Genomic DNA, 25,960 nt, shown 5'->3' on the forward strand with positions numbered 1-25,960 from the left:
AAGAGACCAACTCATACATGAACACCGAAACTTGTTGTTGAAGCAAAAGCAAAAACAAGTTTAGGTTTTTGGTTAATCCACTACCCACAATAGTAAGCCAAAGCCAAAGCCAAAGCCCAAGCCCGAACCCAACTCGGTGCGGGTGGGCGCGCGCGTGTGTGGCTTTGGGTGAGTCCTCCCTCCTAACACAAAAGCATTTGTACCCTAAGGGCACGCCCTTATGGAAGAGGAATATCTCTTATACTTCACTTGCTAGTGGTGGATAACCAATGTGGGACTATCTATGATGCACTAAAGTGGAGAGAACACACTTTGTTCATCTCCTCCACTTTGCACACACACACTAGTATTTAGAAATACTTAAGAGAATCCAACAATCCTCCACTATTTCAAAATATTAATAATCCCCCACTATTTTGGAATATGATATTACAAAAGAAATGGGTTAATGAAATGCCAGAGAGAATCGAAAAAATAATGCATAAGATACTTGTGCTTTACGGGCTTGAACCAGTCATAGGGTAACATGTCTTATAATACATGAAAGTGGTGGATTAAAAAATCTTTGAACCAACATTCCCTTATAGTAAAATAGATCACATGCACCCACACTGCTCCTTCATTATATGCATGTTCTGCGGTGTTGCGCTTTTTGGCCCTTGCGCTGCCTGTGTTCCATGAATGCTCTAGAATATTTGCCCGAATACTCATAAGAACCAACCCAGTTCTACATTCACGTAGGTGGATATCCATCAAGTGTACATTGCAGATAAAATACACTATCTCATTATAAAATGGACTATAGATTCCAATAAGAGTAAAATAACTCATCCTTACTCATTGCAATTCAAATTATACAAAGTATACAAAAAATACTATCTCGTCATAGGGTGGGACATCTAAAAAAAGGACGATAGCATACAAGAGCGACTTGGTGACTTGTTTTTCCCTTTGAACCTACTTCATGGGATCTCCAATCACATAGGTGGGGTTGTCGTCGATTAATAAGCCCTCTATCTTAGGCAAAAGTCCCATCCCCCTCGACGTTTCAACCACTTGCCTCTTGTGAAGCGGTTTTGTCAGAGGATCGGCCAAATTTAACTATGACCTCACATAATCTAGAGCCACAACTCCAGATTCCAGCAGCTGTTTTATAGACTGTAGTCTCAGACGGATATGCCTGCTTTTCCCATTATATAATTTGCTCTTTGCTTTTGCTATTGCGGCTTTGTGATCACAATGCATGCATAGGTACAATTTGGAGGCGGTTTTGTACCAATAGGAAGATCGCCAAGAGGTTTCTAAGCCACTTCAAAGCCCTCGGCACTTGTTTTATCTAAAGCAATATGCTTTCGGACTCCATGGTTGAACGAACTATCAAGGTTTGCTTAGAAGATTTCCAAGCGATTGCACCTCCACCAAGGGTGAAAATATAACCACAAGTGGACTTGATATCATGAGAATCGGATATCCAATTTGCATCACAATAACCCTCTATCACAGGTGGAGTTTGTCTAAACTCGTATATCGTAATTCATTATTCCTCTTAAGTACTTGGCTAGCTAGTCTCTCTAACGCACTCCAATGTTCCTTGTTAGGACAATGAGTGTATATCTGTAACGCTTAACTGCATAAGCAATGTCAGGTCTAGTGCAATTCATTAAGTACATGAGACTACCGATAATTTGGGCATATTTAGACTGAAGAACACTATGTTGATAATTTTTCTGAAGTTCACTACTTGCCTCATAAGATGTCGACACAGGCTTACTATCATAATGGTTAAACTTCTTCAAAAACTTCTCAACATAATGCACTTGTGAAAATGTATAGCCATCACAGTTTCTGATGATTTTGATTCCAAGAATCATATCAGCTTCTCCCAAATCCTTCATTTCAAATTAGGAGGATAAGAACATCTTGGTGTTTCTCACAACATCAAGGCTAGGACTCATGATTAACATGTCATCCACATATAGACAGATAATCACATATGTATTAACATCAAAAGATTTAAAGTAAATACATTTATCAGCATCATTTATTTGATATCCATTGGACATTATGACACTGTCAAACTTTTCATGCCATTGTTTTGGCGCTTGTTTCAACTCATATAAAGACTTAACTAATTTGCATACCTTTTGCTCATTCCCTAGTACGATAGTACCCTCAGGCTGCATCATATATATTTCTTCATCAAGATCACCATTCAAAAATGCAGTTTTTATATCCATTTGATGAATAAATAAATTATGAATAGCAGCTAGAGCCATTAGAACTCTTATAGAAGAAATCCTAGTTACAGGATCATAAGTATCAAAATAGTCAATGCCTTTTTTCTGAGAGAACCCTTTGACTACTAGTCTGGCCTTATATTTATCAATGGAACCATCTAGCTTCAGTTTCTTTTTGAAGATCCACTTGTAACGTATATGTTTCGCCCCAGGAGGTAAATCAACTATCTCCCATGTGTGATTAGATATAATCGAATCTAGTTCTGAGTTTATAGAATCTTTCTAGAAAGGTGCATCTCTAGAACTAATTGCCTCATTATACGTCACAAGATCATCATCACAGGATCATTATACAAAAGACTCGCGACAAGAAGCCTTTTTTTTTTGTAGTGAACGTGTAAAAGTCATCACCAAAATTGGTGGATTTTCTATCTTTTTTACTCTTCTGAATTTCTTGTTCAGAAATTTCAGGATCTGTTGATTGTTGTTCACTAGGAGCAACCAACCACTCAATGCCAATTTTCAAAGGAAACATATTCTCAAAGAAATCAGCATTTTTACTCTCTATAATAGTGTTAGCATCGACAAGGTTATTATCAGATTTTACTACTACAAATCTATATCACTATATACAACACTATTATGAGCATAACCAATAAACATACAATCAACAGTTCTAGGTCCTAATTTTCTCTTTTTAGGTTCGTTCACTAGAACCTTTGTAAGACACCCCCACATTTTGAAGTATTTCAGGTTAGGTACATGACCTTTCCATAATTCATATGATGTCTTATTCCCTGTTTTCTTGTTGGGTATCCTATTCTGTATATGGCAAGCAAATGGGATTGCTTCCCTCCACAAGTTAAGGAAGCTCAAGAACTTACAAGCATATCATTCATCATCTCTTTTAGTGTTATGTTTTTCCATTCGGCTACTCCATTAGACTTCGGGGAGAGTATGGTGGAGTAGTCTCATGAATAATGTCATTCTTGTCACAAAAAGTCCCGGAAGGGGTTAGACTCATATTCTCCACCCCTATCGGCCCAAGTCTTTTTAATCTTCTGATTAAAATTTGGTTTTCAACTTCAGCTTTGTACTTGAGAAACATCTCACCTGCCTCATGCTTGTTTCTAAGTAAATATATCATGGTGTACCTAGAGAAGTCATCTATGAATGTAATATAATAAAACTTCCCCCCTCTAGATATGGTACTTACGAATTCACCCAAATCCATTATGAATAAGAGTTAGTAATCTAGTTTTATCTCTAGAAACAGTTCTACAAAGGTTTCTTTGTGGCTTTAGTCTCAAAGACATATCTCACATTTATCATTAGAAAAATAAAAATATCGGACAATAAACCACATGCTTTCATCCTTTTCATATACTGAACATTCACATTTCTTAGTCTACCATGCCATATATTAAAAAAGTCAAGCAAGTAAGCAGAAGCAGATTCATTCTTATTAATAATAATGTTGTCAACTACATTCAACATGAAAAGACCACTGTTATTACAATAACATTTTCTAACAAAACCCTCATTCTTTGTCAGAATGAACTTGTCACTTTCAAAAGTCACCTTGACGTCAGCTTTTCCCAGTAAGGACACAGAAATCAGATTCTGATGAATCTCAGGAACATGAAGAACATTACTAAGTGAAAGGGTTTTCCCTAAAGTTAACTTCAGAAGAATCTTGCGTGTTCCCTCAACAGGAACAGACCTTGAGTCACCCATATAGACCTTTTCATCTTTTACTAGTATGTAGTCTGAGAAGGCTTCAACATCACCACACACGTGGCAGGTGGCACCAGAATTTAGTACCCACTTCTTCTTCCCAGTGGCCATGAACACTTGTGACACTACAACAACAATTATATCATCTCCCTCAACTAAATTAGCATTGGGAGGATCATCAGTGTCTTTCTTGTGCTTGCACTGAAAATCCCTATGTCCAGGTTTACCACAAACATAACAATTTCCATTGCCAGTACCACTCCTTTTAAAAGAAGTGTCTTTGACCTTAAAATTCTTATTTTTGTTGTCTTACGCTTTTTAGAGGTTTTGTTAGATTAATTTGGGATTACCTTCAACGATATTGGCTTTGGAATTGAATTCCTTAGACAACACCTCATCCCGAGTCTTGTTCTTTTCCTCTATGTGAATGTGAATGATCACATCCTCAAGAGTCATCTGTTTGTGCTTATGCTTCATACTATTTTTATAGTGTTTCCAAGACTCGGAGAGTTTCTCAATCAAACATCCAGCAACAAAGGTTTCGGGTAAATTAATACCCTCAGTTTTCTAATCATTAATTAGCACATGAAAATCATAGATTTGAGACGTTACATCTCTATCTTCTCTCATCTGGAACTTTAGAAAAGTCCCAACATCATTTTTCTGAGTACCAGCATCCTCTATTATGTATTTTTTGTTCAAACTCTCCCATATATAATGTGCATTCTTATTTGAACAATAAATATCAAAAATTTCATTGGATAAGGTACTCAAAATAGCATGACGACATACCTTATTCCCATTGAGCCAAGCAGAGTGATTTCTTTTGAAATCATTAGAACCCTCCATGGGTGCTATATCAGTGAGATACTTTGCATAGTTGAGTACATCTAGGACTGTGAAGACCCTTTCTCTCCATCGCTTGAAGTGTGAATCGTTAAAGGATTCAATCTTTGACACATTGGGTAAGTTGCGAGCATTCAGTAGAGGTGCAACATCTTTTTCCCACGAGGTTGTCACTAGTCTTTTTGTAGCTGGATTGCCCATCCAGAGAAAATTCCTTAACAGTTTTTCGGCTTCTTTTATAATGCTTACAGGCCACTTGTAGACTTCCATGTTGTACACCGAAATACTAGACAGGACTGACTTTATGAGAACACTCCTCCCTTGAAAGGATAATAATTTTCCTCTCCAACCCGTAATCCTCTTTTTAATCTTGTCTAGCAGGGGAGTTAACACAACTCTAGTAACCTTACCTTTGATCAACGGCACCCGAAGATATTTCTCGGGTAAAGCTCCCACTTGAATATTCAAAATCTGTTGCAAGTGATGCCTTATTTTCATATTCATACCCCCAACAAACATCATACTCATATTCTTGTTCATCATCTGACCCGAAGAAGCTTGATATCTCTCCAAAAGTTCAACTATGTTGGTCACACTTCTAGCATCCCCTTTGCTAAAAATAATGACATCATCTGCATACAAAACGTGAGTAGGGCTAGCAGTCCCTTTAACCACTGTAAGAGGTTTGGATAAGCCTATCGCCCTTAATGTGTTGAGACCTCTGCTCAAAGAGTCCTCTGCTATGAACCCCCTACCTTAAACCTCTTTTTGGAGCTATGAACCCAATAGGACCTCCATTCAACAAAATAGACAACCTAGCTGTGCCAAGGAGAGCTAGAATTAGCCTATTCCATTTTTCTAAAAAACCAAATCTTTTCAAAACCTCGAACAAGAAATCCCAACTCAAAGTGTCATGAGCCTGAGTTATGTCCACCTTGATAGCTATACTCCCACCATATCTCTTCTTATCCAGTTCATTTATCATTTCCGATGCAAAACCAATACTAGCTTGAGAGGATGCGCGCCCGATAAATCCACTTTGTTCTTTCGAAACCAGGTCATCGATGATAGTATTGAGCCTTTGTTGCATAATTTTGGAGAAGAGCTTGATCAGAAAGTTACTCATACATATAGGTCTATACTGAGATAACTTTTACATGATTTTAGCTACTAATTCTCCACCTTTACATGATTTTAAATGTGCAGATATCCAGTTCGTACTTGAACGTTTTCCTTTGGTTCTTGTTATTAGAGGTTCAGAGAACAACCAACTGCCCAAACAAACAAGTGAGATTATACATATTCTCTATTTACTTAATGTTATGTATTTTACATATATCCTACTAGAATAGCTCTATCATGTCTCATCACTTTAATTAACAACCAATGTGTTGTAATGACAGGTATGGAAGTTGCTGGAGCAGCAATTGGAAGTGTACTGACATGTGCGCTTAATCAGTTGGGTGTCAAAAGTCTAAGTGAAGAAATTCAGACATTGAGAAACAAAAAAGGAGATCTGATTGCCAGAGTAAAGGAGGTGGAAGAAACATTGCGAATTGCAGAGGTAGAACAAGGAAAGAAGCGCACAAGTGAAGCACAAAATTGGTTGACTAATGCCAACAATGTTATAAATAAGGCAGATGATGTGGACAAGGAAGCCAATGTGGGAAGGAGATGCCTAAGTGAAGTTTTGCCGAATTGTTGTTCGCCTAGTTGTTGTTCACGACTGAAATTGCTAAAACAAATTTTGGAGTTCACTGAAGAGATGGTTGGTCTATTAGATGAGGCTAGTCGATTCTCAGAAGAGTCTTTGACATTTTTGGGAATGGAGATGCCGACTACAAGACTGATTGGTAGTACTGCTGATAAGAACTTAAAGATGGTTTGGGAATATATAGTAGGTGATGAGTTTGAGAAAATTGGTGTCTACGGCATGGGTGGCGTGGGAAAAACCACCATTATGACGACAATTAGTAACCATTTCGTGCAAGAACGTGACGCGTTTTGAAAATGTTTTGTGGGTTCTTGTATCCGGAGATGTTGATGCTCAAAAACTTCAACAACAGATTGCGAAAGTAGTCGATTTGGATCTTTTCTCGCTAGACAAGATGAAGCTAGTAGATCGTCATCCTTTGTTGAGTGCATTGCAAAGAAAGGGAAAATTTGTACTTTTCTTGGGCGACATATGGGAGGCATTTGATCTCTGAGATGCTAGGAGTTCCCGAACCTTCAAAAGACAATGGGTGCAAGATAGTATTAACTACTAGATCATTGGAAGTGTCTTGAGAGGGATGTTGTGCGAAAAGATGTCAAAGTTGAACTGCTTTCTAAGGGCGAAGCATGGGAGCTGTTCTTGGTAAATGTCGGTGAGGAGCTTGTTCCCGACATGGAAGAGATTGCAAAAGAAGTTGTTGCGGAGTGTTGTAGTTTGCCGCTTGCAATCATCACAATTGGGCGAGCTATGAGAAGCAAAGATGTTGGTGATGTTGATGAGTGGCGAGTTGCATTATCAGATCTGCGAGAATCTACAAGTTTGAACATGGACATGGAGGAGAAAGTCATTCAGCGTCTGAAATTCAGTTACGATCAATTGAGGGAAAACCACCAGAAGTGTTTCTTATATTGTGCATTGTATCCTGAAGATGATGAAATCGACACTAGTGAGTTGATTGAGTATTGGGTTATGGAAGGGTTAGTCAAGGGATCGAGCAAAGAAGATGAAATGCGTCGTGGCCGTGTTATACTGAATAAACTAAAGGGTTGTTGCATGCTAGATGAAGTTTCTTTAGAAGGTCGTTCTCGTTCTCGTTTTCAAGTTGTTAGGGACCTTGTTAAAATGCATGATTTGATTAGGGACATGGCTCTTTACATCACAAAATCAAAACCTAAATTCATGGTCAAAACTGGGCATTTATCAACAGAAATACCGCATGAAAATGATTGGTCCGAAGATCTTGAGAGGGTTTCGTTTATGGGAAGTGGTATAGAAGATATTTCAATTACTCCTAAATGCCCCAAACTCTCGACATTGATCTTTGCGAATTCAGTTAGACTGAAACACGTTGCACCTGGTTTTTTTAGGTACATGAATAGTCTGACGGTTCTCAATTTATCTAGGACTAGTATTGAGTCATTACCAGATTCACTTTCTGATTTGGTGAATCTTCGTGGTTTACTCTTATGTTATTGTGGGGAATTAGTTAGAGTGCCTTCTCTATCCAAGCTTGAGTTACTGAGAGTGTTGAAGGTCACACATTCGGCCATAGAAGAACTGCCTCATGGGATGGAAATGTTGGTCAACCTCAGATGCCTTGATCTCACTTGTTCGAATTGTAAATTGAAAGAAATGATCCCTTCAGGATTGATATCCAAGTTTTCTTTACTTGAAGAGTTAAAATTGATGGGAATAGCAGCGGAATATGTGTATGCGCGAGAAAGAGGGGGAGATTTCGTGCAGGAACTCTCAAGCTTGACACACTTGGAGAATCTTGAAATCATATTTCACGAGCTGTCGGACTTTATTTCCTATGCTGAATTTACAAACTTTGAAAAGTTAAAAAAGTATTATATTGATATGGAAAGAGAAACATATTATTACGAAGGTCAGCGCGAGAGAAGTCTATGTTTGTCCAACTCAAAGGGTATTCCTTGCAATGCCCTCCGACTTCCGAAAAACATTCAATCTCTTAGAGTTAAACATTTCGATGAAATCTCAAGGTTATCAGAGTTGCCCTTCCCAGCACACGGAGCTTTTCCTTGTTTGAAGAGGTTAGAGATCAAGGATTGTGATAATATCAAAGTTTTATTGTCGTCTAGGCTGCTTCAACAGCTTCTTAACCTTGAAGTGATCGAAGTTCTGAATTGCTTACAATTGGAGGAGCTAGTGGTAGCGGATGGAGATGAGAGTGGTGCCATTCCAGTACTCCCGAGGTTACATAAGCTGATATTAATAGGATTACCAAAACTGAAGAGCACTTGGAGTCAGCTATTCATGTACAGCAACTCTTGGCAGGAAGTTTTAATTGTCTATGTCAAACTGGACCGCCTGTTTATTTCAACTAGGTTATTACAACACTTTCAATACCTGGAAGAGATCAGAGTGGGGAATTGTGAGGAATTGGAGGAACTAATTGTAGAAGAAGAAGAAGAAGCATGTGAAATTGATTATACTGTCGCACTCCCAAGGTTGAAGACATTGTTATTCACGAATCTACCGAAACTGAAGAGCATTTGGAAGGGCGTGATGGTTTGTGACTCTCTTCAAGCAGTTAGAGTACGCAATTGTCCTGAATTGAAAAAGCTCCCTCTGTTCAACCGAGAACACCAGTCAGCCCCACCTTCTCTCAAAGAAATTTATGGAAGCAGAGAGTGGTGGGATTCACTCGAGTGGGGAGATTACCCACGTCCTGAACATCTCTTTCAAGGGATCTGACAAAGAATGGTGGTGATAATGATGATGATGATCGTGATGATGACAAAGAAGAAGTTGAAAAAGAAGATGTTCAGTAAGTAAAGGCTTGTATTCTTTCCAAGGATTCAAACGTTTTTTCTCGAAAATCTTCGCTTTTTGGCTTCAATCGGTTTTCCTTTCTGCTTCTACACTGAAAACACTTTCGATCAAGGTGTGTGTCATCATGTTCATCCGTAGTTTCAAGCTTTTCATCAGAAACTTTTGTTCTTTTTAGGATTTTGTTTGATTTGTTGCCGTTTTTAAAGATTTTCAAATAATTTGATAGATAATAGGTCATGCTGATGTTGTTGTTTAATTTATCAACCGATAAATTCAAATTGATTTAGTGGAGAATCAGAAATTCTAGTCTTGTTTTGGTTTCAATTGATTGAAATATTGAATTTGTTTGTTTTGGTTTTTTGCAGGGATTGTCACAAATAGTATTGGAACTTCTTTTGGTAAGGGTAAAACTCAGCGATGGGAGTCTAATGTGTCAACAATGTCAGCGTAACCGACAACACCCGGTGCTGTCCTCTTTTGTTCCAATTGCACAAAACGTTACTGCCATCCTTGCACCAAGAACTGGTATTTAGAACTGTAAATAATTAATGATATCTATTAACTAGAAATCTATTTTTAATATACAGTAGTTGAAATTTTCATAATTGCGTGATGTGTTGTTTTGATGAATTGATAACAATTGTGTTCTCGATCGTTACTCTTTTCAGTTTCAGTTGTAACTCCCTAAATGTAATTTGTTACGATCTAGAAGATCAAGAGTTTCGAAATGGGAATTTCCACAGTTCAAAAGTGTATATAAAGATTGTCACTTTTTCTGAATTTTATTGCTAAATATAATTTTGTGTACAACTATATAATGAGTTTATTTGAAAATTCTGGTTTCTGTATGGAATATAACAGGTGGTATGGGCATTTGCTTTTTTGTTTCGATCTGTTACTTTTTACTTTCTTGTATTTTTTTTTTTGTAGAATACCAACATAATATTTGTGTACAGTCTGCGAGGAACCCAATCCAAATGACAAACTTCAGCAGCTCCTCTACTTGCTACACGGAGTGTTTCCTCTCCTCCGACAAGTTGTTTTGGAGCAGGATTCTGAGATAGAAGTGAAAGCCAAATCACAGGGTTGAGCGTGCAGAAATGAACGTCGAATCAGAAGGATTAAACTTGATGAACGTCAGTATTGGTATGCTCAAATACCCTCATGTTTGTATTGGCTTCTTCTTTCTTTCTTTCTTTCGTAGTTTTTTTGTTACTTCCAAATATTGTAGTTGCAACTGAAATTGCTTTTTATTTTTATCTTTACTTTTTGTTTTTTTCGACTTGTTTGTGGTTGTGTGTGTGTGTGGGGGGGGTATCATGTCTTTTTACTTGTTCCCTTCTTTGCATGTGACCATACAACTTTTTTTTTATGGTGATATAACTCTGAGTCATTTACATCTTAGTTGGAGATAGATTAGATATATTTTTGTGGTTTGATCAAGAGCAAGTCCTCGTATACATGTGTTCTTGTTGTTCACTTACCAAAAGGGGAAAAGAAAACATGAAGTTCGCCATTTAAGAATAAGCAGATTCATTTTATTAGACAGAAGATCAATACAAGAAACCGGGTAGGAAGGACATCTATATATTCTAGTACTCATTATACAACTAATGCATCTTATGTTCCTCACTAGTATGGTGTTTTTAAAGATTTTTAAATAATTTGTTGTTCAACTAATGAATCAATGGCTATAGGTTTACTAATGGTGAAGTTCTTTGCCATGTTTACTTCTTTGCCATGTTTACTTGATGGGCTTTGCTAGTTCCCTTTTAACTCTTAGAGATAGATTACCACTGACAAGAAGTGAACTACTTCAGGTGAGATTCCACCACTGATTCACAAACCATAGGGTAAATAATTCCTTTCTCACATTTTGTAATTATGAAAATTTATTATACCCGAGCAGTTCAATGAACAAGTGTTTGAGCTATATTTTCCATGTACACCGTGAATCAGGTCTTTAACTTTCGATCCCCTTTTTGTATATCATGCGTTGTTTTAAGTTTTAAATTACAGGTTTTGGATTTGTTTGATGTGAAGCGCAATGGTGTTATTGAATCCGGGGAATTTATTAGGTCATTGGGCATCTTTCATCCCAACGCTCCACTGGAGATGAAAGTTGCATGTAAGAATTGATTCTCATTACTTACACTTGTATTCATGATCTCATATTAATGTACTAGATTCTCGGTAATCGAGTTACTCAAAAACTGTCCACCTTTCCACTGTATCCTTTAATTTGCTGATCACACTTTGGTAAATTCTTTGTGCAGTTGCATTTCGACTATATTGAACGTGAGGAGGTGATTTAGTATATATATCATTCAGGTTCTCTCCATTTATTCCGTATGTATGTGCTTGACTTATCAAGAAGCATGTTATAGTACACAAGACACATGTTATCATGCAGAATATTGAACTAGAGATATCAGATATGGATTTAGAGATGGGAATATGTGATCTTAAAATCTAGTAAATATCATATCATGTTATCGACTATGTTTAACACAGTTTTGATCCCAATCGACTTTTGGGGAGCCATACAAGATTATAATTCTGACTGATTGGTAAATAATCAATTGAAAATTTTAAGCATTTCATTTCGGTGTTCAAGACCAAATTTATATGCTTAGAAAAGTTCGTGATTGAACAAATGTCTCAACTTATAATGAAATGATGAGAAGTCTTCGACCAATACTTTTCAATTTTGTATGTGCAACAAAGGGTCATTCATAATGAGTCACAAAGGGCATACCACATGACTGAATATAAGAAGACATCAGACGTTCAGACCAAATTATACAAGGCATACAACATTTCAATGTGTAAGAATCTGATTCTTAAACCAGTTTGTATGTAACTTTTGTTGTATGTTTCAGTTAAAGGAGATGGTGTTGGCTCTTTTGATTGAGTCTGATCTGGCCCTCACTGAGGATGTTGTCGAAACAATCGTGGATAAGGTCATCTGCTCTCACTCGAATTGTACACTTACCTTATATCTGTTTGTTATATATTCTCATTGCTGTCTTGCTATAGACATTTACTGGACGAGATTCAAAAGGCGATGGAAGGACAAATATGCATCAAATGGCTGCACGGTTATTATCATCTTAGACAATTAAAGGTGGTGGTGGGTATGTGCACGGTTGTAGAAATGAAGAGCCTTGTCTCACAAAGACTCTGGAGGATTGGAGGACATCAAAGTTGATAGCGTCGGACTGCAACAGCTTGAATCCGTGGAACAAGAAGCAGAAAAGTGTAAGACTTGTTAGTAAACGAACCTGGTGTGGGGCATGCAATCCATGAAAAGTTTAAGGTGCAAGTTTTGAGTAATGGAAAATCATTGGATGAGAGTATAAGACGGAGTTCCCAACTATGGCTGAAGCAGATTCAGATCTCCTTGTCGAGGTTGAGGGTGTAGTTGGGGATTTCACTATTTCAGCAAGGATAAGGGTGTTTGTCCCCTAATGCTTGAACGAGGGCCAAGGTGGCAGTGTGCTCTTCCCTGGTTGTTTCCTTTTCGAATTCCAATTAGAATTAGCAATCCTCTTATATTTATTTATGTAAACGCTAAGGGCCTTACAATTAGCACCCTCTTTTTTCCGTGGTAGTTGAGTTTGATTGTTTTCTTTTGGAGATAATAGATTTTAGCTTTTGTAGAGATTAGATTGTAAATTTTGGAACTGGCTAGATTAATTGATGTTCTTCCAATCAAGTTTCCTTCCACTTTCGCTTGTTGTATCAAATCCAAAACTACAATGCCTCCCACAAACCTACAAAACTAAATAGAAGAGGAATTGATGATGGAAAATCAGAATAATCTCGAAGATTTGAACATCTTCAACTAGAAGAAAAGTGATTTGGTTGTGCCAGAGAAGTGGGAAGAAAAGTGATTTGGTTGTGCCAGGGAAGATTTCTTCTTTAACATATTTACAAGTCTTCATGGGCGTGAACTTAATCAGTTTGAGCCTTTGAGGTATGAATGCAAACTGTAGTACAACCGTACAAGTTAATTAGCAGCTCATCTTTCATTAACACTCATTTTCACTGTTGTCAATCTAATCTTAGTTTGATCGCATTTCCAAAATATATTGGCCCCAGAATCTATGATCCTAAGATTAAACAAATTAAGAATGAAGAGGTTACTGTGAAGGATTTATGTATTGATCATAACACCATAAAGTTTGTGATTAGTAGTTGTAATGGTTTAGTACTACTAGGACCCTCTGCCAAATGGAGGAAAATGTGTGTTTGTAATCCTGTCACTGGTCAGCTGCTCCAAGCCTCCAACTGCCTCGTACGAAAAGGAGTCAAGGTTTATATACTCTGTCAACTGGAATCACATTCATTAATTCTACTGGTATTGCCTGCAGGTATTTTTCCACTAAGAAATTTATGTTGTAGCAACTCTGCAACTCTTGAAAATGGAAGAATCTTGATTATCTTGAAGGTTGGAAATGGGCACCATGTTTACGATGTCCAGCTGCAGCAACTAAGATCTTTGGAGATTAACCCGAAAAATTGGTACGTCATTCAACCCTTTGTATTGAGCATTGTGCCCTGATGAAAGCACTTCATATCATATCACCCCATTATCAAGTTCGATTTTGATGTATTCATAGACTCAAGTTGCAACTGCTCTAGTCTTTGCTGTTGAATGTTAATCCTGTGATTAAATTATTGAAATGCGATGAAAATTTTGTTCAAGAATATACAAAATCGACAAGTCAATTGTATACAGGTCACTGTTGGGTTGTTGGAACCGTCGAGCTTTGCTCCGGTTGTCCGTATACCACACTCACCCTGGTTCTGATGAAGAGGCGGCTCGCCATCTCATCTATAAGCCTTCGCTCATGATCGTTGAAGAAGGCCAAGGCCACCTAAGAAGGGCGGACTCGCGCCAAGCTCTATTGAAGAGGGCCGCTCACCTATAAGCGCCGCCAAGCTCAAGCCTCAATTGCGCCCAAGCCCATTTTTCTTCCCTTTGTCTATGTACACCTATATAAAGGAAATAGATTAGGGTTTTGAAGTACAACTTTGAGAGATTCATTTCTAGGGTATTGTGGGAGCTCTGTTGAGCTAGGGTTTGAGTGAGGCCTCTTCTTATTGATTCTTGATCTCTTGTAAACTCTCCAATCTTTGTTATAAAGGAAACTCGGCTCTTGTGTGTGGATGTAGGTAACATTTACCGAACCACCTAAATCTCTGTGTCTCTTTGCATTGTTACTTCCATTATTATTGTTGCTATGGATTGTGATGATATTGTAGTGGTTTTGCTTTGTTGAGGTTGTTGTGATAACTACCAAAGTCTTGGGTGGGTGATTTCCTTGGTGTGAGCTCCAAGTTGAAATCATTTGGGATAGAAAGTAGCTAGATTGAGGTGTGACCTTCTAGTGAAATCTCCCAACAAGTGGTATCAGAGCACGGTTTTGAATCAGTGGAACAAGGTGTTGTGAGGAAAGTTTCCACCTTTAGCACAGAGAGAGCTAGGTGTTTGAAGAAATTCCTCTGAGAAGTTCTCCACCGTTGTTTTGGTTCGAGGGGAGTCATGACGACCGAAAAGGAAAGCTAAGAAGATAGAAGTTTGTGGAACAAACTTCGGCTATTGGAAGATGCAAATTGAGGATGTTCTCTATCAGAAGGATTTGATGGAAACATTGATAAGTGAGAAGCCTGAGGAGATTCCACAAGATAAATGGGATTTGCAAGATAGAAAGGCCTTGGCCACAATCCGCTTGAGTCTCTCGAAGTCAGTGGCCTTCAATATCAAAAATGAGAAGACGGCGGCGTCTCTCATGAAGGCACTAACGTGCATGTATGAGCAACCTTCGGCCGCGAACAAAGTCTATTTGATTACCAAGCTCTTCTCCATGAGAATGTCGGAGAATGATTCCTTCAAGGACCACTTAAATGAATTCAACCAAACGAAAGACCAATTGGAGTCGGTTGAGATTACATTTAGTGATGAAGTGAGAGCGTTGGCGATAATAGGACAAATGCCTCCAAGTTGGAAGGCTACGGTTGCGGCTATTAGTGGCTCAGCGGGAATGAATAAGTTGAAATTTGACGATGTGGTTAGTATGATACTAGCGGAGGAAATTCGAAGGAGTTCGGATGGGGCCTCGACATCGGGTTCGGCTTTGAGTACCGAGAGCGAAGGGATGCACATGCACAAGGGTCGTGGTAGACCGAGAAATAGAAGGGGGAGAATGAACTCTCATGCCCCTAGTGATGAGCCTAGAGATGATAGTATCATTATATGTTACAATTGTGGTTTGCCTGGCCACTATAGTAACCGATGCCAAACACCAAGGAATGACAACTACAAGAAGAATCAAGAAGCTAATGTAGTTGAAGTGGAAGATGATGCTTTGATATGTTCGATGGAGAACAATAAGGAGTCTTGGGTTTTAGATTCCGGCGCATCATTCCATGTGACCTCAAATCGAGAGTTCTTTGTGAACTACACCAAAGGTGACCTTGGAAAGGTCTTTCTTGGTGATGACCAATCTTGTGCCATTGTTGGCAAAGGTGATGTCCGTGTTATGTTGAAAGATAGGACATGGTTATTAGGGATGTTCGACACGTTCCGGATTTGAGGAAGAATCTGATTTCAGTGGGTCAATTGGCTAGTGAAGGATTTGTTACAATCTTCACGAAGGATACTTGGAAAATCTCTAAGGGTTCTCTAATAGTCGCTAAAGGCGACAAGGATGGTACTCTCTACATGACCGCACACGGGTGTGGGTCGAATGCCGTGGCAAATGGCAAAGAGGATCCAAATGTTTGGCACCGCAGACTTGGTCACATGAGTGAGAAAGGAATGCAAGTCCTTCACTCCACTGGTAAACTCCCGTTAGAGTCGACGGACTTTGACTACGTGAGAATTGCATGTTTGAAAAAGAGAAGGGTGAGTTTTCAGGAGATGGGTCGAACTCTGAAAGCTAGGAAGCTTGAGTTGATTCATACAGATGTCTGGGGGCCAGCTAATGTCTCTTCACTTGGCGGAAAGTTATATTTTGTGACTTTCATTGATGACCATACTAGGAAGGTGTGGGTCTATTTCTTGAGACACAAGTCCTAGGTATTGGAAGTGTTCAAGGCGTGGAAGGCCATGGTTGAGAATGAGACATGCTTCAAGGTGAAGAAGCTGAGATCTGATAATTATGGAGAGTATGTTGATTCAGGTTTTGAGAAGTATTGTGCTAACAAGTGGCATCAAGATGGAAAAGACTTTGCGAGGGACACCCAGGAGAATGGGGTCGCAAAGCGGATGATTAGAACACTGACATATAGGGCTAGGTGTATGCGTACACTAGCAGACTTGCCTGAGCAATTCTGGGCAGAGAGTGTTAGCACAGCAGCTTACCTGATCAACCGAGGACCGTCAGTACCTTTGGATTTCAGAATTCCAGAGGAAGTGTGGAGTGGGAAGGATGTGAACCTTTCCCATTTGAGAGTGTTTGGGTGTGAGTCCTATGTGCACACTAGTGACCAAGCTAGGAGTAAGCTTGATGTCAAGTGTACCTTCATTGGATATGGCGATGATGATCTTGGTTATCGTTTTTGGGATGACCAAAACCGGAAAATTATTCGAAGTAGAAATGCCTTGTTCAGTGAGATGGTTTTGTACAAGGACAGAAAAGAAGCACAGCCCGTGGAGCCGGTTACAGATAGTGACACTGAGTATGTTGAGTTGGAAGGCTCTTATATGAGTCGTGGTGTTGTGGAAGTTCCACAGTCAGATGATGATAGTAGTGACTCGGGTGAAGAGACTACGCCACCAAGTCCATCTCCACCTCGTGCACTAAGGAGGTTATCCAGGCAAACTGTACCGAGCATGAAGTATCCTCCCTCCACCTATTTATTTACTGATGATGGTGAACCTCATTGCTATGATGCGGCATTGGAGGTTGGTGATGCTAGCAAGTGGGAGCTTGTTATGCATGATGAGACGGAGTCCCTCGTTTTTAGTGTCACTTGGGAGTTGGCCAAAGTACCCAAGGACAAGACTCTACGATCTGCAAATGGGTGTATCGAGTCAAGAAGGAACATGATGGTTCCAAGAAATATTTGGTAATGATATTCTCCCCAAATACTTTTTCGGTCGGTGTTTAGTATTGTTGTAGCGGAAGGTTTAAATCTTAAGCGCTTAAATGTGAAAAACTGCTCACCTCCATTGTGACCATGTTGAGGAGATTTTACACGACAATCTGTTGGTTTCCTACGGAAGGATAGAGAGAATATGGTGTGCAAGCCGAGAAAGAGCTTGCATGGTTCCCACAAACCCTAGGCAGTGGTACATGGTTTGCACGCACCCGGATATATCCCATGCAGTGGGAGTTGCTTGGAGGTTTATGGCTAACCTTGGCAAACATCATTGGGAAGCGGTGAAATGGATATTGTATTATTCATGGAGTATCACGGAGACATGTTTATGTCATGGTAGGGGTGTTGTGAAGACGAAGTTGAAGTGTTCAACTTCGGTGGGTCTTCTTGCTTGAAGACCATGATGAATGAGCCGAGTGTTTCTTTAGTATATCGGATTTGGATTGAGTGGTTACAATTGAGATGTGATGTGCATGAAGAATCTCGAAGGTTCCAAGTGGGAGATTGTTGGGTTGTTGGAACCGTCGAGCTTTGCTCCGGTTGTCCGTATACCACACTCACCCTGGTTCTGATGAAGAGGCGCTGGCCATATATCTATAGGCGCAGCCTCATGATCGTTGAAGAAGGCGCGCCAGGCCACCTAAGGGCGGACTCGCGCCAAGCTCTATTGAAGAGGCCAAGGCTCACCTATTCCATACGCCTAAGGCCAAGCTCGCATTGCGCCCAAGCCCATTTTTCTTCCCCTTTGTCTATGTACACCTATATAAAGGAAATAGATTAGGGTTTTGAAGTACAACTTTGAGAGATTCATTTCTAGGGTATTGTGGGAGCTCTGTTGAGCTAGGGTTTGAGTGAGGCCTCTTCTTATTGATTCTTGATCTCTTGTAAACTCTCCAATCTTTGTTATAAAGGAAACTCGCTCTTTTGTGTGTGGATGTAGGTAACATTTACCGAACCACCTAAAATCTGCGGTCTCTTTGCATTGTTACTTCCATTATTATTGTTGCTATGGATTGTGATGATATTGTAGTGGTTTTGCTTTGTTGAGGTTGTTGTGATAACTACCAAAGTCTTGGGTGGGTGATTTCCTTGGTGTGAGCTCCAAGTTGAAATCATTTGGGATAGAAAGTAGCTAGATTGAGGTGTGACCTTCTAGTGAAATCTCCCAACAGTCACCACAAATCAATTGTAACTTCCTACAGAACATTTTTAACTGTAATACAGTAATAGCTCAGTGTGCATCAACTGCATGAAACTATGCAAGTGCGCCCGACATGCAGAGATCACCGAGCATGGAAGGCCAACTTTTATCGAACTTAATTCAGTGACAAAGAGTGCATCGCAGAACTTAATAAGAAACACAGCATAGGTGCATAAATTCCCTAGTGTAAGTGGGCAATCTCAAATCCCACATATGATGATATGAGTGTACAAAATGAATAAAAAAAAATGATGAGACCAATTATAGACTGATGGACAAATGACATTTAACAATGCAGACTAGATACAAAATTTTATAATAAACAAGAGAAATAAAAAGGGAAGGAAAAAAAAAAAAAGTGGAGGGACATTGAGCACAGAAAAAAATCTAATTTCCCCTCCAAAATCCCCTATTTCTCTCACAAAATCCTAGTTTTTCTTGATCTCTCCTCATTTTAATGGCAGACTAAAGTACTAAACAAAGGGTTTCTTAGTTTTACTCCATTTTAGAAAGAGTTTTTGTGCAATCATAGATATGGGATGTTCGACGGAGAGTAGTGGATTTGAGCAAAGATGGGGACTCGATGACGACTTAACATATATAGTAGGGGTGACTTCGGATCGGATCGGATCAGATTAGCCTCCTTCGGAATTTTTCCAAATTTTTTTCGGAACCTAATATGCTAGCCAAATCCGATCCAATTTTTTTTCCGATTCAAAATATATTTCCAATTTCGGAACTTTCGGAAATTTCGGAATAACTCGGAAATTTCGGAATACTTGGTAAATTTTCAAAAATCTCTTTACTTTCAATTATTTTTGGAATATCATACACCAATGTTCATTGTAGGGAGAGAAAACCATGTCCACAACAGCAATGTACCAACAACAATACGCACTTGTTTACTGAGAAAACTCATTTTCATTCAAACAAATGATCTAAGAAAAAACGAGAAAAAGAACCTGCAGCCACCAATAGCAAGCATTGCATTCTATTGAGGTCTGGGTATTTGTAATATTTTAATTTTTTTTCGTGTGTGGAAATTGAAGCGTGAAGTGTCTGCATGAATAATGGATTCTGGTCTTGGACTCTAGCTTTACATAATATTCTATCTATTGGAATTTGGCTTTTGGATTGGTCTGGAAGTCATTGTATGACTCAATGACATTTTTTTTCATATCATTGTTGTTATGGCAGACGGTGTAATGACAGTAGAGTGGTCCAATTCAAGTGGGGAAGTAGCGGCTAGGTTATGTTTTTGGAAGTAAAAAACTAGAAAATGAATGAACGGTCGAGATCTAATCAAGTGGACAGTGAGAGAAGTATATATTTTGGAATAAATTGGCAATAATATCGGAAATTTGAATTTTTCGGATCGGATCGGATTTTAGAATTATATCCAAATCCGATCCAATTTTTTTTCGGAATTTTCGGAAATCGGAAAATCGGAAAATCGGCCCATGAAAACTACACCCAAAGCCAGACCAATTTCGGGTCGGATTTCGGAAAAATCGGAAATTCGGCAAAAAGAGACACCCCTAATATATAGTCATGTTGAAGACTTTCTACAGTGAAGTAATCGCCGTGACCTGGTGGTAATGGTTTTGACGGCGGTATAGTGGTTGCAGTCCAGTTCAACTGTGGAACTGGGGTGTATCTAGTTAAGAGTTAGGAAAGTCTCCCGAGTCCGATTGTCCCAGCTAGGATGTTGCACTAGGACTTTTCAGTGAAATTTAGGAAGTCATGAAAATACCCAAGTTCATACAGAAATCAAGAATCGACAAAGGAAATGTTAAATGTTGCATGGATCTAATCAAAGAAACTTCGGGAAAATGTCTCTGTCTCATGTCTTCATTGTACTGGAAGAGTAAATGTATATGTGATTCCATCACTACTTTATTCAGTAACTTGTGACAGAGGGAATTTCAGGGCTATTTTGTGCCTAAGAAATGAAAGTAGCAAAAGTCAAACTTCCACAAAAAGTAAGACATACCTGTTAGTCTGTCACTGAATTTCTTCTGTCCACCCCACTTCATGGAAGAGTCTAAGACTGAGATTAAGATAGTTGACACTAGTGCTGTCTTTGGATCAGAGAACAAAACCTTCAACTTATCCCTGTAGCTAATTAGAGTTTGCAAGTCATGCATAAGTTGTTCAAAACGACCACAAGAGAAGCTGCAGTAATCTTAACATCAACTGTGTTATGTTTCGCTAATATCAGAAAACATAGATTCTAAAAGGAAATTTTATATTCGTATCAACGTATCACTTCTAACTTGTTATAGCACAAGTAATATACATATTTTTCATGTAATGTATTATCACACAAAAGTTGACCTGGGTCATAAAAGTATGTTCAATGCATGGTTAAAATCCTAGATCAAAACTAGGGAACTCATTCTTGTTCACTTGTTCTTTTCCTTTGCTCTTAAGTTCCTTGCAGTTCTTTCTTTCAGGATCTTCAAGGCAAGAGTCCGATCCAACCAAACTTGGTAATGGTAAATCAACACCTCCATTATGGGGACCTGAAGCAGGAAGCTTTTCAAAACATTCTGATTGTGAAATCTCAGTAACCACTTGGGCGTTACTGCCTACGTTATAATTTTCTGGATTACCATCAGGGATGTGTATTACGCTTCTCCTCATTAAATTCGGCTCGAACGCATCTTGGCCAAGTAAATCCTGATTACCAAACTCACCTAAATCTGAATCTTGGGAAGAACCGATCTGCTGCACAATAGCCTCTTTTGCCGGGGGCATACCCTCCTTCATTGGCCTTTTAAGAGTGAATAAGATTTGGTGGGCTGCAAAAACAGGAACTTGCTATTACACCAATATCACACGCAAACTTATCTCGCTATATAATGCTTGAAAAATTGTGGAAGCAGACAAACCATCACGTATTGGATCTGCTCTAGTACCACTTTGGCTGAACTTGTCCTTATCTACATTAGAGCTTTTAGGATATAAACCCAAATCTTTCCCTGAAGATGTATTATTTGGAGGTCCTGTGCGTCCATGACACATGCATTTAATGTCAAAAGTAAAACCAGTAAAAAAGGTAATCATAGCTTAAGAGTTGAGAGCAGCTGCAAGTGATAAAAGCATTGTGAGGCATTGGACAAACCATATGACTTGGTCTTGTTTCTTCTGTCACTAGAGTTAAACTTCATCCTATCAACAGTAGAGATGGTAGGACATGAAGCCAATGATGTGCCTAAAGAGTTGGCATTTTGGATGTCTCCTTCAATATCAAAACAAAGGAGTTATGAATTGCCAGCCAACAAAAGTAAAGGGGAATACAAATATCAATTCTATACTTCCAACATGCATAAAGTCATTTTGCATGCCTCAATCAGATTTATAGACTGGCAAATATATATTTTTTTTATTGGCAAGCCTGTTTTAAATGAGATCAGTAACTCTTTGATGCTGGCCGCAGACCTCTGGTATCATCACCCAAAGGTTTTACCGACTTTGCTAGTCAGCACCTGCAACTAGCTAGCTAGCAAATATTGTAAAACGTATGAGTCCAAAAGCCTGATATCACAAAGAAGTTGATACCTCCTTCCAAAAGTATTGCCTCTCCAATCTCGACCAGATGACCTGTTAGCTCAAGCTTACTCCCAGTTCTGACATCTTCTAAAAAACTCAGGTACTTACTGCTCAAAACAGTTCCATCTTTACTTAACAAAGTGACCTGATAAAATAGGTGATCAGAAAGAAGGGGGAATGTAGCTGTAGGTACTTCATCTTAACAGTTCAACAAAAATTTGATCCAACACTCCACCAGATACATCAACAGAACCTCAAACAACAATTATCATGATCTCCGCCAGTACAATCTGGTAGTATAGCCTTAATTTGTTTTCTGTAAGATTCTGGTGAATAAGTTATGGAAGACTAGAACTTGGTCCATATTGCGACTTTAACACATGTCCCAAGAGTTAACTACTGAACTCTATAATGAAACTCAACTCTTGATTATAATCGATATCATTATTACAGAAAGTCCATCAACTATAATAGTGAGAGTTTCAGATAGCAAATCACTGCTGATGAAAAGAGGCACGGGAGGGGGTAGAATAGAAGAGAAAGTGAGTTATTATAACTTTTTCAATCTATTCTTGTGGTCTGCATATATTTGTACAAGTAGCAGAACACCTTGGCCTGAGCCGTCCATGTTTTCAATCAGGTTTAAATTTTTAAACTGAACAAAATCAAAAACTTTGAAGCTCAATCCAAGATTAAAATCGTAGATCAAAACTAGGGAACGCATCCCTGTCCACTGGTTAGTGGGGCCTACCCAAGATACAGCCGACATGCAGTATTACCTGAAACAATTCTGAATACAGAATGATTGAACGGAATTGAATAGCTAGTGCTCCAGGAATTGTTTCATCACTTTATAAAGACATTTGGTATCAACGCCCAACAGAAACAGCAAATATACACAGATGCAATAAATGCGTAAGTAATCTGAACTAACCTGCTTCCTTTGGGAAACGCCAACTGAAAGTCGTAGGAAACCATCATGATACTTTTTCGTTTTTTGAGTTTTTTGTGTGGTGTATAAAGCATGCCACTCTACATTCATTTGTGAGATATCGAAATAAAGACCAAGAAGGCAAGAACTATAACCATGCAATAAACAAATGCATCAAAGTTGTGTTTCTACATTTCATTAGAAAAGCACAGAACAAAGCTGTTTGTGTTCAGTTAAATCCCAATATATAAGATGATCTAAATTTAGAATTCTTACCAGGACGTCATATTACCAAGATTAAAAGATTAAAAGACAATCACTCGCCCACACTTAACTGACAAACTACAGACTCATATTACCAAGAAGGTTTCTTGGCGTGTCTAAGAATAAGACTAACTGTTCTAACATTATTAGTCAGACTTGGACGATTTTCTGGTGCTGCATTGTTTCCCAGACCATTATGTTCGCTCTCTGGTGAATATATGAATCGGTAAACAACCCAAAGTAACAGAGAAATATAATAGCAAGTAAATAAAAAAAATAGAATAATAAGAAAAATTATACAAATAATGAATGAGAGAGAGAGAGAGTAACCACTTTTAACATTGTGTGCCACACTTGGATGATTCCCTGGTGCTACACTGTTTACCAGGCCATTTACGCTCTCTAAGTTTAAGAAATCAGAAAAAAGAAACCAATTGCATCAAGTAACCAAGCTACAAAACAATGCATGATCATGAAACAAATGAATGAGAGAGAGAGAGAGAGAGAGACTAACCACTTTTAATATTATGCACCACTGAAATTCAATGTTTTACCACATTCAACTGCTTCACCCTTCTTCAAGAACCTACTATCTATCACCATCCCATTCTCATCGTAGAGATAAAACTGCAAACAACAAATTCCAAAATTTTATTCCAGTCTCAAATAAAAAATATCGAGAAACAAAACAATTAGACATACTTTGTGAGTGCCGTTCGAACAGTGAAGTTGTAAAACACCGTCTTGATAAAGTTTCCTCTTTTGTTTTAAGTGTTTCGTGTATGTCACTGTCCATTTCTTCAATTCTTCCATCGTCGTCAGTTTTCGTGTAGGGAAAGTTTAAGAAATTATTAATTGAATTTTATCTGAAAAAATAATTTTACTTCTGGCGGGAAACATAGATTTAGCCCAAGTAATTTTTTATTAATATCAATTATGACTTTCTCTAATATATATATATACAAGTATGTGAACCGTGCTACGCATCGGTATTTTTTCAAAGCTTTAAACTCGTCGATTTTTGTCGCTCTAACCTATGTCTCCGATAGTATGATTTTTTGAATTTTAGTTTTAATCTAAAAAATAATATAAAAATATTATGAGGGATTGAATATAATTTCAGTAATGTGAATGAGGTTTTTTAAATTATTTTAAATAATATAAAACTAATTCTAATTTTAGTAAAGTGGGAGAGTTTTTTGCAAATTGTTTAAAAAGAAAATAACTGATTAGAAATTTAAAATAATTAAGGGAGGTGGTTCTAAAATCTTAAAATAGAAAGATTGAAAATACACTGTTCGGTTGAGAAGTGGGACTCCTAAAGACCCGGATATCATATAGTGTAGAGATATGCAAACGCTACTATCACTACTATGCACTACTACTGTACTACATGTGTATACCAACATGCCCCACACACCATTATATATGTGTATAATACATATGCAAACATTATTATACATGTGTATAGCACGCATACAAACACTATTATATATGTATATACCACACATGCATACAGCACACACCATTATGCATATGTGTAAGTTTTTTTTAGTTTTAATTGAAGACTCCAAATGCTTACTTTATATATTAGAATTGAAGTGTGTGAATATATTAGTAAAGTTAAATTGAAATATTTTTTTTTAATTGAAGACTCCAAATGCTTGCTTTAGAGATCATAATTGAAGTGTGTGAATATATATATTAGTATATATCTCTTGTGTGGTTACAAATTTTGACCGCATAGTTTGAAGTAAGAAACCCATCCGTTAAGTCCGATTGTGTGTAATGCGGCATGTGATCATGACATTTTCTCACATTGCGATTAATCAATCAAATAAAACTATACGTTTTCTTAAAACCAAAAACAAAATAGGAGATTTCACTAGAGATTTGAAGTACAACAATCACCAAATCAATAATCAGTCAAAAAGAGTTTTTATAGTTGGAATGAAAATACTATAAAACAAGTATGTGTTGAAAAAACAACATGATGCTCATGTTTTAGGTAATTATCACTATAATTTTTCATTGTACATTTCCCTAAAACTTAAAGTTTTCGTACATATAAAACTTCTAAATCGTGACAAAATTTCAAATCCCGAGCATTTATTTATGGACAAAAGGAAAAAAGTTGTATTATTTGTTCGAAACAACTTCTATACCAGGCTATATCCGATCCGCTCTTCATGTATGAACAAGTGAGGGTGGACAACTGGACGATGTCCTGATTTAGGTAAATATGGTTTAGTCTTTAGTGTACGTGATTTGCGAATCAGTACCGCACACAATACCGTTTTTTATCCGGTTCGCAAAGAGAATCGTACCCATATCATATCAGAGGGACACTGACACGTGGTTTAGTCTTTGACCATTAAGATATATTTAGTACGCTTTTATCATATTTTTTTGTTTCAGCTATTCTTCTTCCTCTTTGGTTTAAGTCTTAACCGGTGTATCTCTGTCCAATCACATGGAACTAAGGACGAAGACTTTTGTCCAATGTACAAAGAGAGACTACATTATATTAAATCCTCAACTATTTTTTGTCATTCACAAACGACTCT

At 38.1% G+C, this 25,960-nt stretch overlaps 3 protein-coding genes across 3 annotated transcripts in view; 2 read left to right on the plus strand and 1 right to left on the minus strand.

Moving 5' to 3' along the window:
* LOC147495970 (disease resistance protein At4g27190-like) overlaps nucleotides 1–11,399 on the plus strand; it is a 56,644-nt gene extending 45,245 nt beyond the window's left edge. Inside the window, exon 6 of the mRNA XM_086564746.1 lies at nucleotides 11,337–11,399. The gene's annotated coding sequence lies outside the window, so the exon portion shown is untranslated. The remainder of the gene's footprint in view (nucleotides 1–11,336) is intronic.
* LOC147495975 (disease resistance protein At4g27190-like) lies at nucleotides 7,143–12,994 on the plus strand. The gene is made up of 6 exons (XM_086564750.1): nucleotides 7,143–9,442; nucleotides 9,696–9,855; nucleotides 10,287–10,476; nucleotides 11,350–11,458; nucleotides 12,213–12,293; nucleotides 12,386–12,994. Exon 1 carries the CDS (start codon nucleotides 7,207–7,209, stop codon nucleotides 9,250–9,252), a length of 2,046 nt encoding a protein of 681 aa, XP_086420876.1. The 5' UTR covers nucleotides 7,143–7,206; the 3' UTR covers nucleotides 9,253–9,442; nucleotides 9,696–9,855; nucleotides 10,287–10,476; nucleotides 11,350–11,458; nucleotides 12,213–12,293; nucleotides 12,386–12,994.
* LOC147495976 (uncharacterized) lies at nucleotides 12,881–23,918 on the minus strand. The gene is made up of 9 exons (XM_086564753.1): nucleotides 23,908–23,918; nucleotides 23,724–23,795; nucleotides 23,526–23,600; nucleotides 23,133–23,230; nucleotides 22,208–22,343; nucleotides 21,771–21,887; nucleotides 21,538–21,651; nucleotides 20,637–21,447; nucleotides 12,881–13,999 (listed from the first exon to the last, which is right to left on the minus strand). The coding sequence occupies exons 6-8, from the start codon at nucleotides 21,814–21,816 to the stop codon at nucleotides 21,011–21,013; spliced, it is 597 nt and encodes a 198-aa protein (XP_086420879.1). The 5' UTR covers nucleotides 21,817–21,887; nucleotides 22,208–22,343; nucleotides 23,133–23,230; nucleotides 23,526–23,600; nucleotides 23,724–23,795; nucleotides 23,908–23,918; the 3' UTR covers nucleotides 12,881–13,999; nucleotides 20,637–21,010.
* Nucleotides 23,919–25,960: the final 2,042 nt, after the last annotated feature.

Source organism: Coptis chinensis, chromosome 6, assembly GCF_015680905.1.
Source record: "Coptis chinensis isolate HL-2020 chromosome 6, ASM1568090v1, whole genome shotgun sequence".
In the NCBI taxonomy this organism is placed as follows: Eukaryota; Viridiplantae; Streptophyta; class Magnoliopsida; order Ranunculales; family Ranunculaceae; genus Coptis; species Coptis chinensis.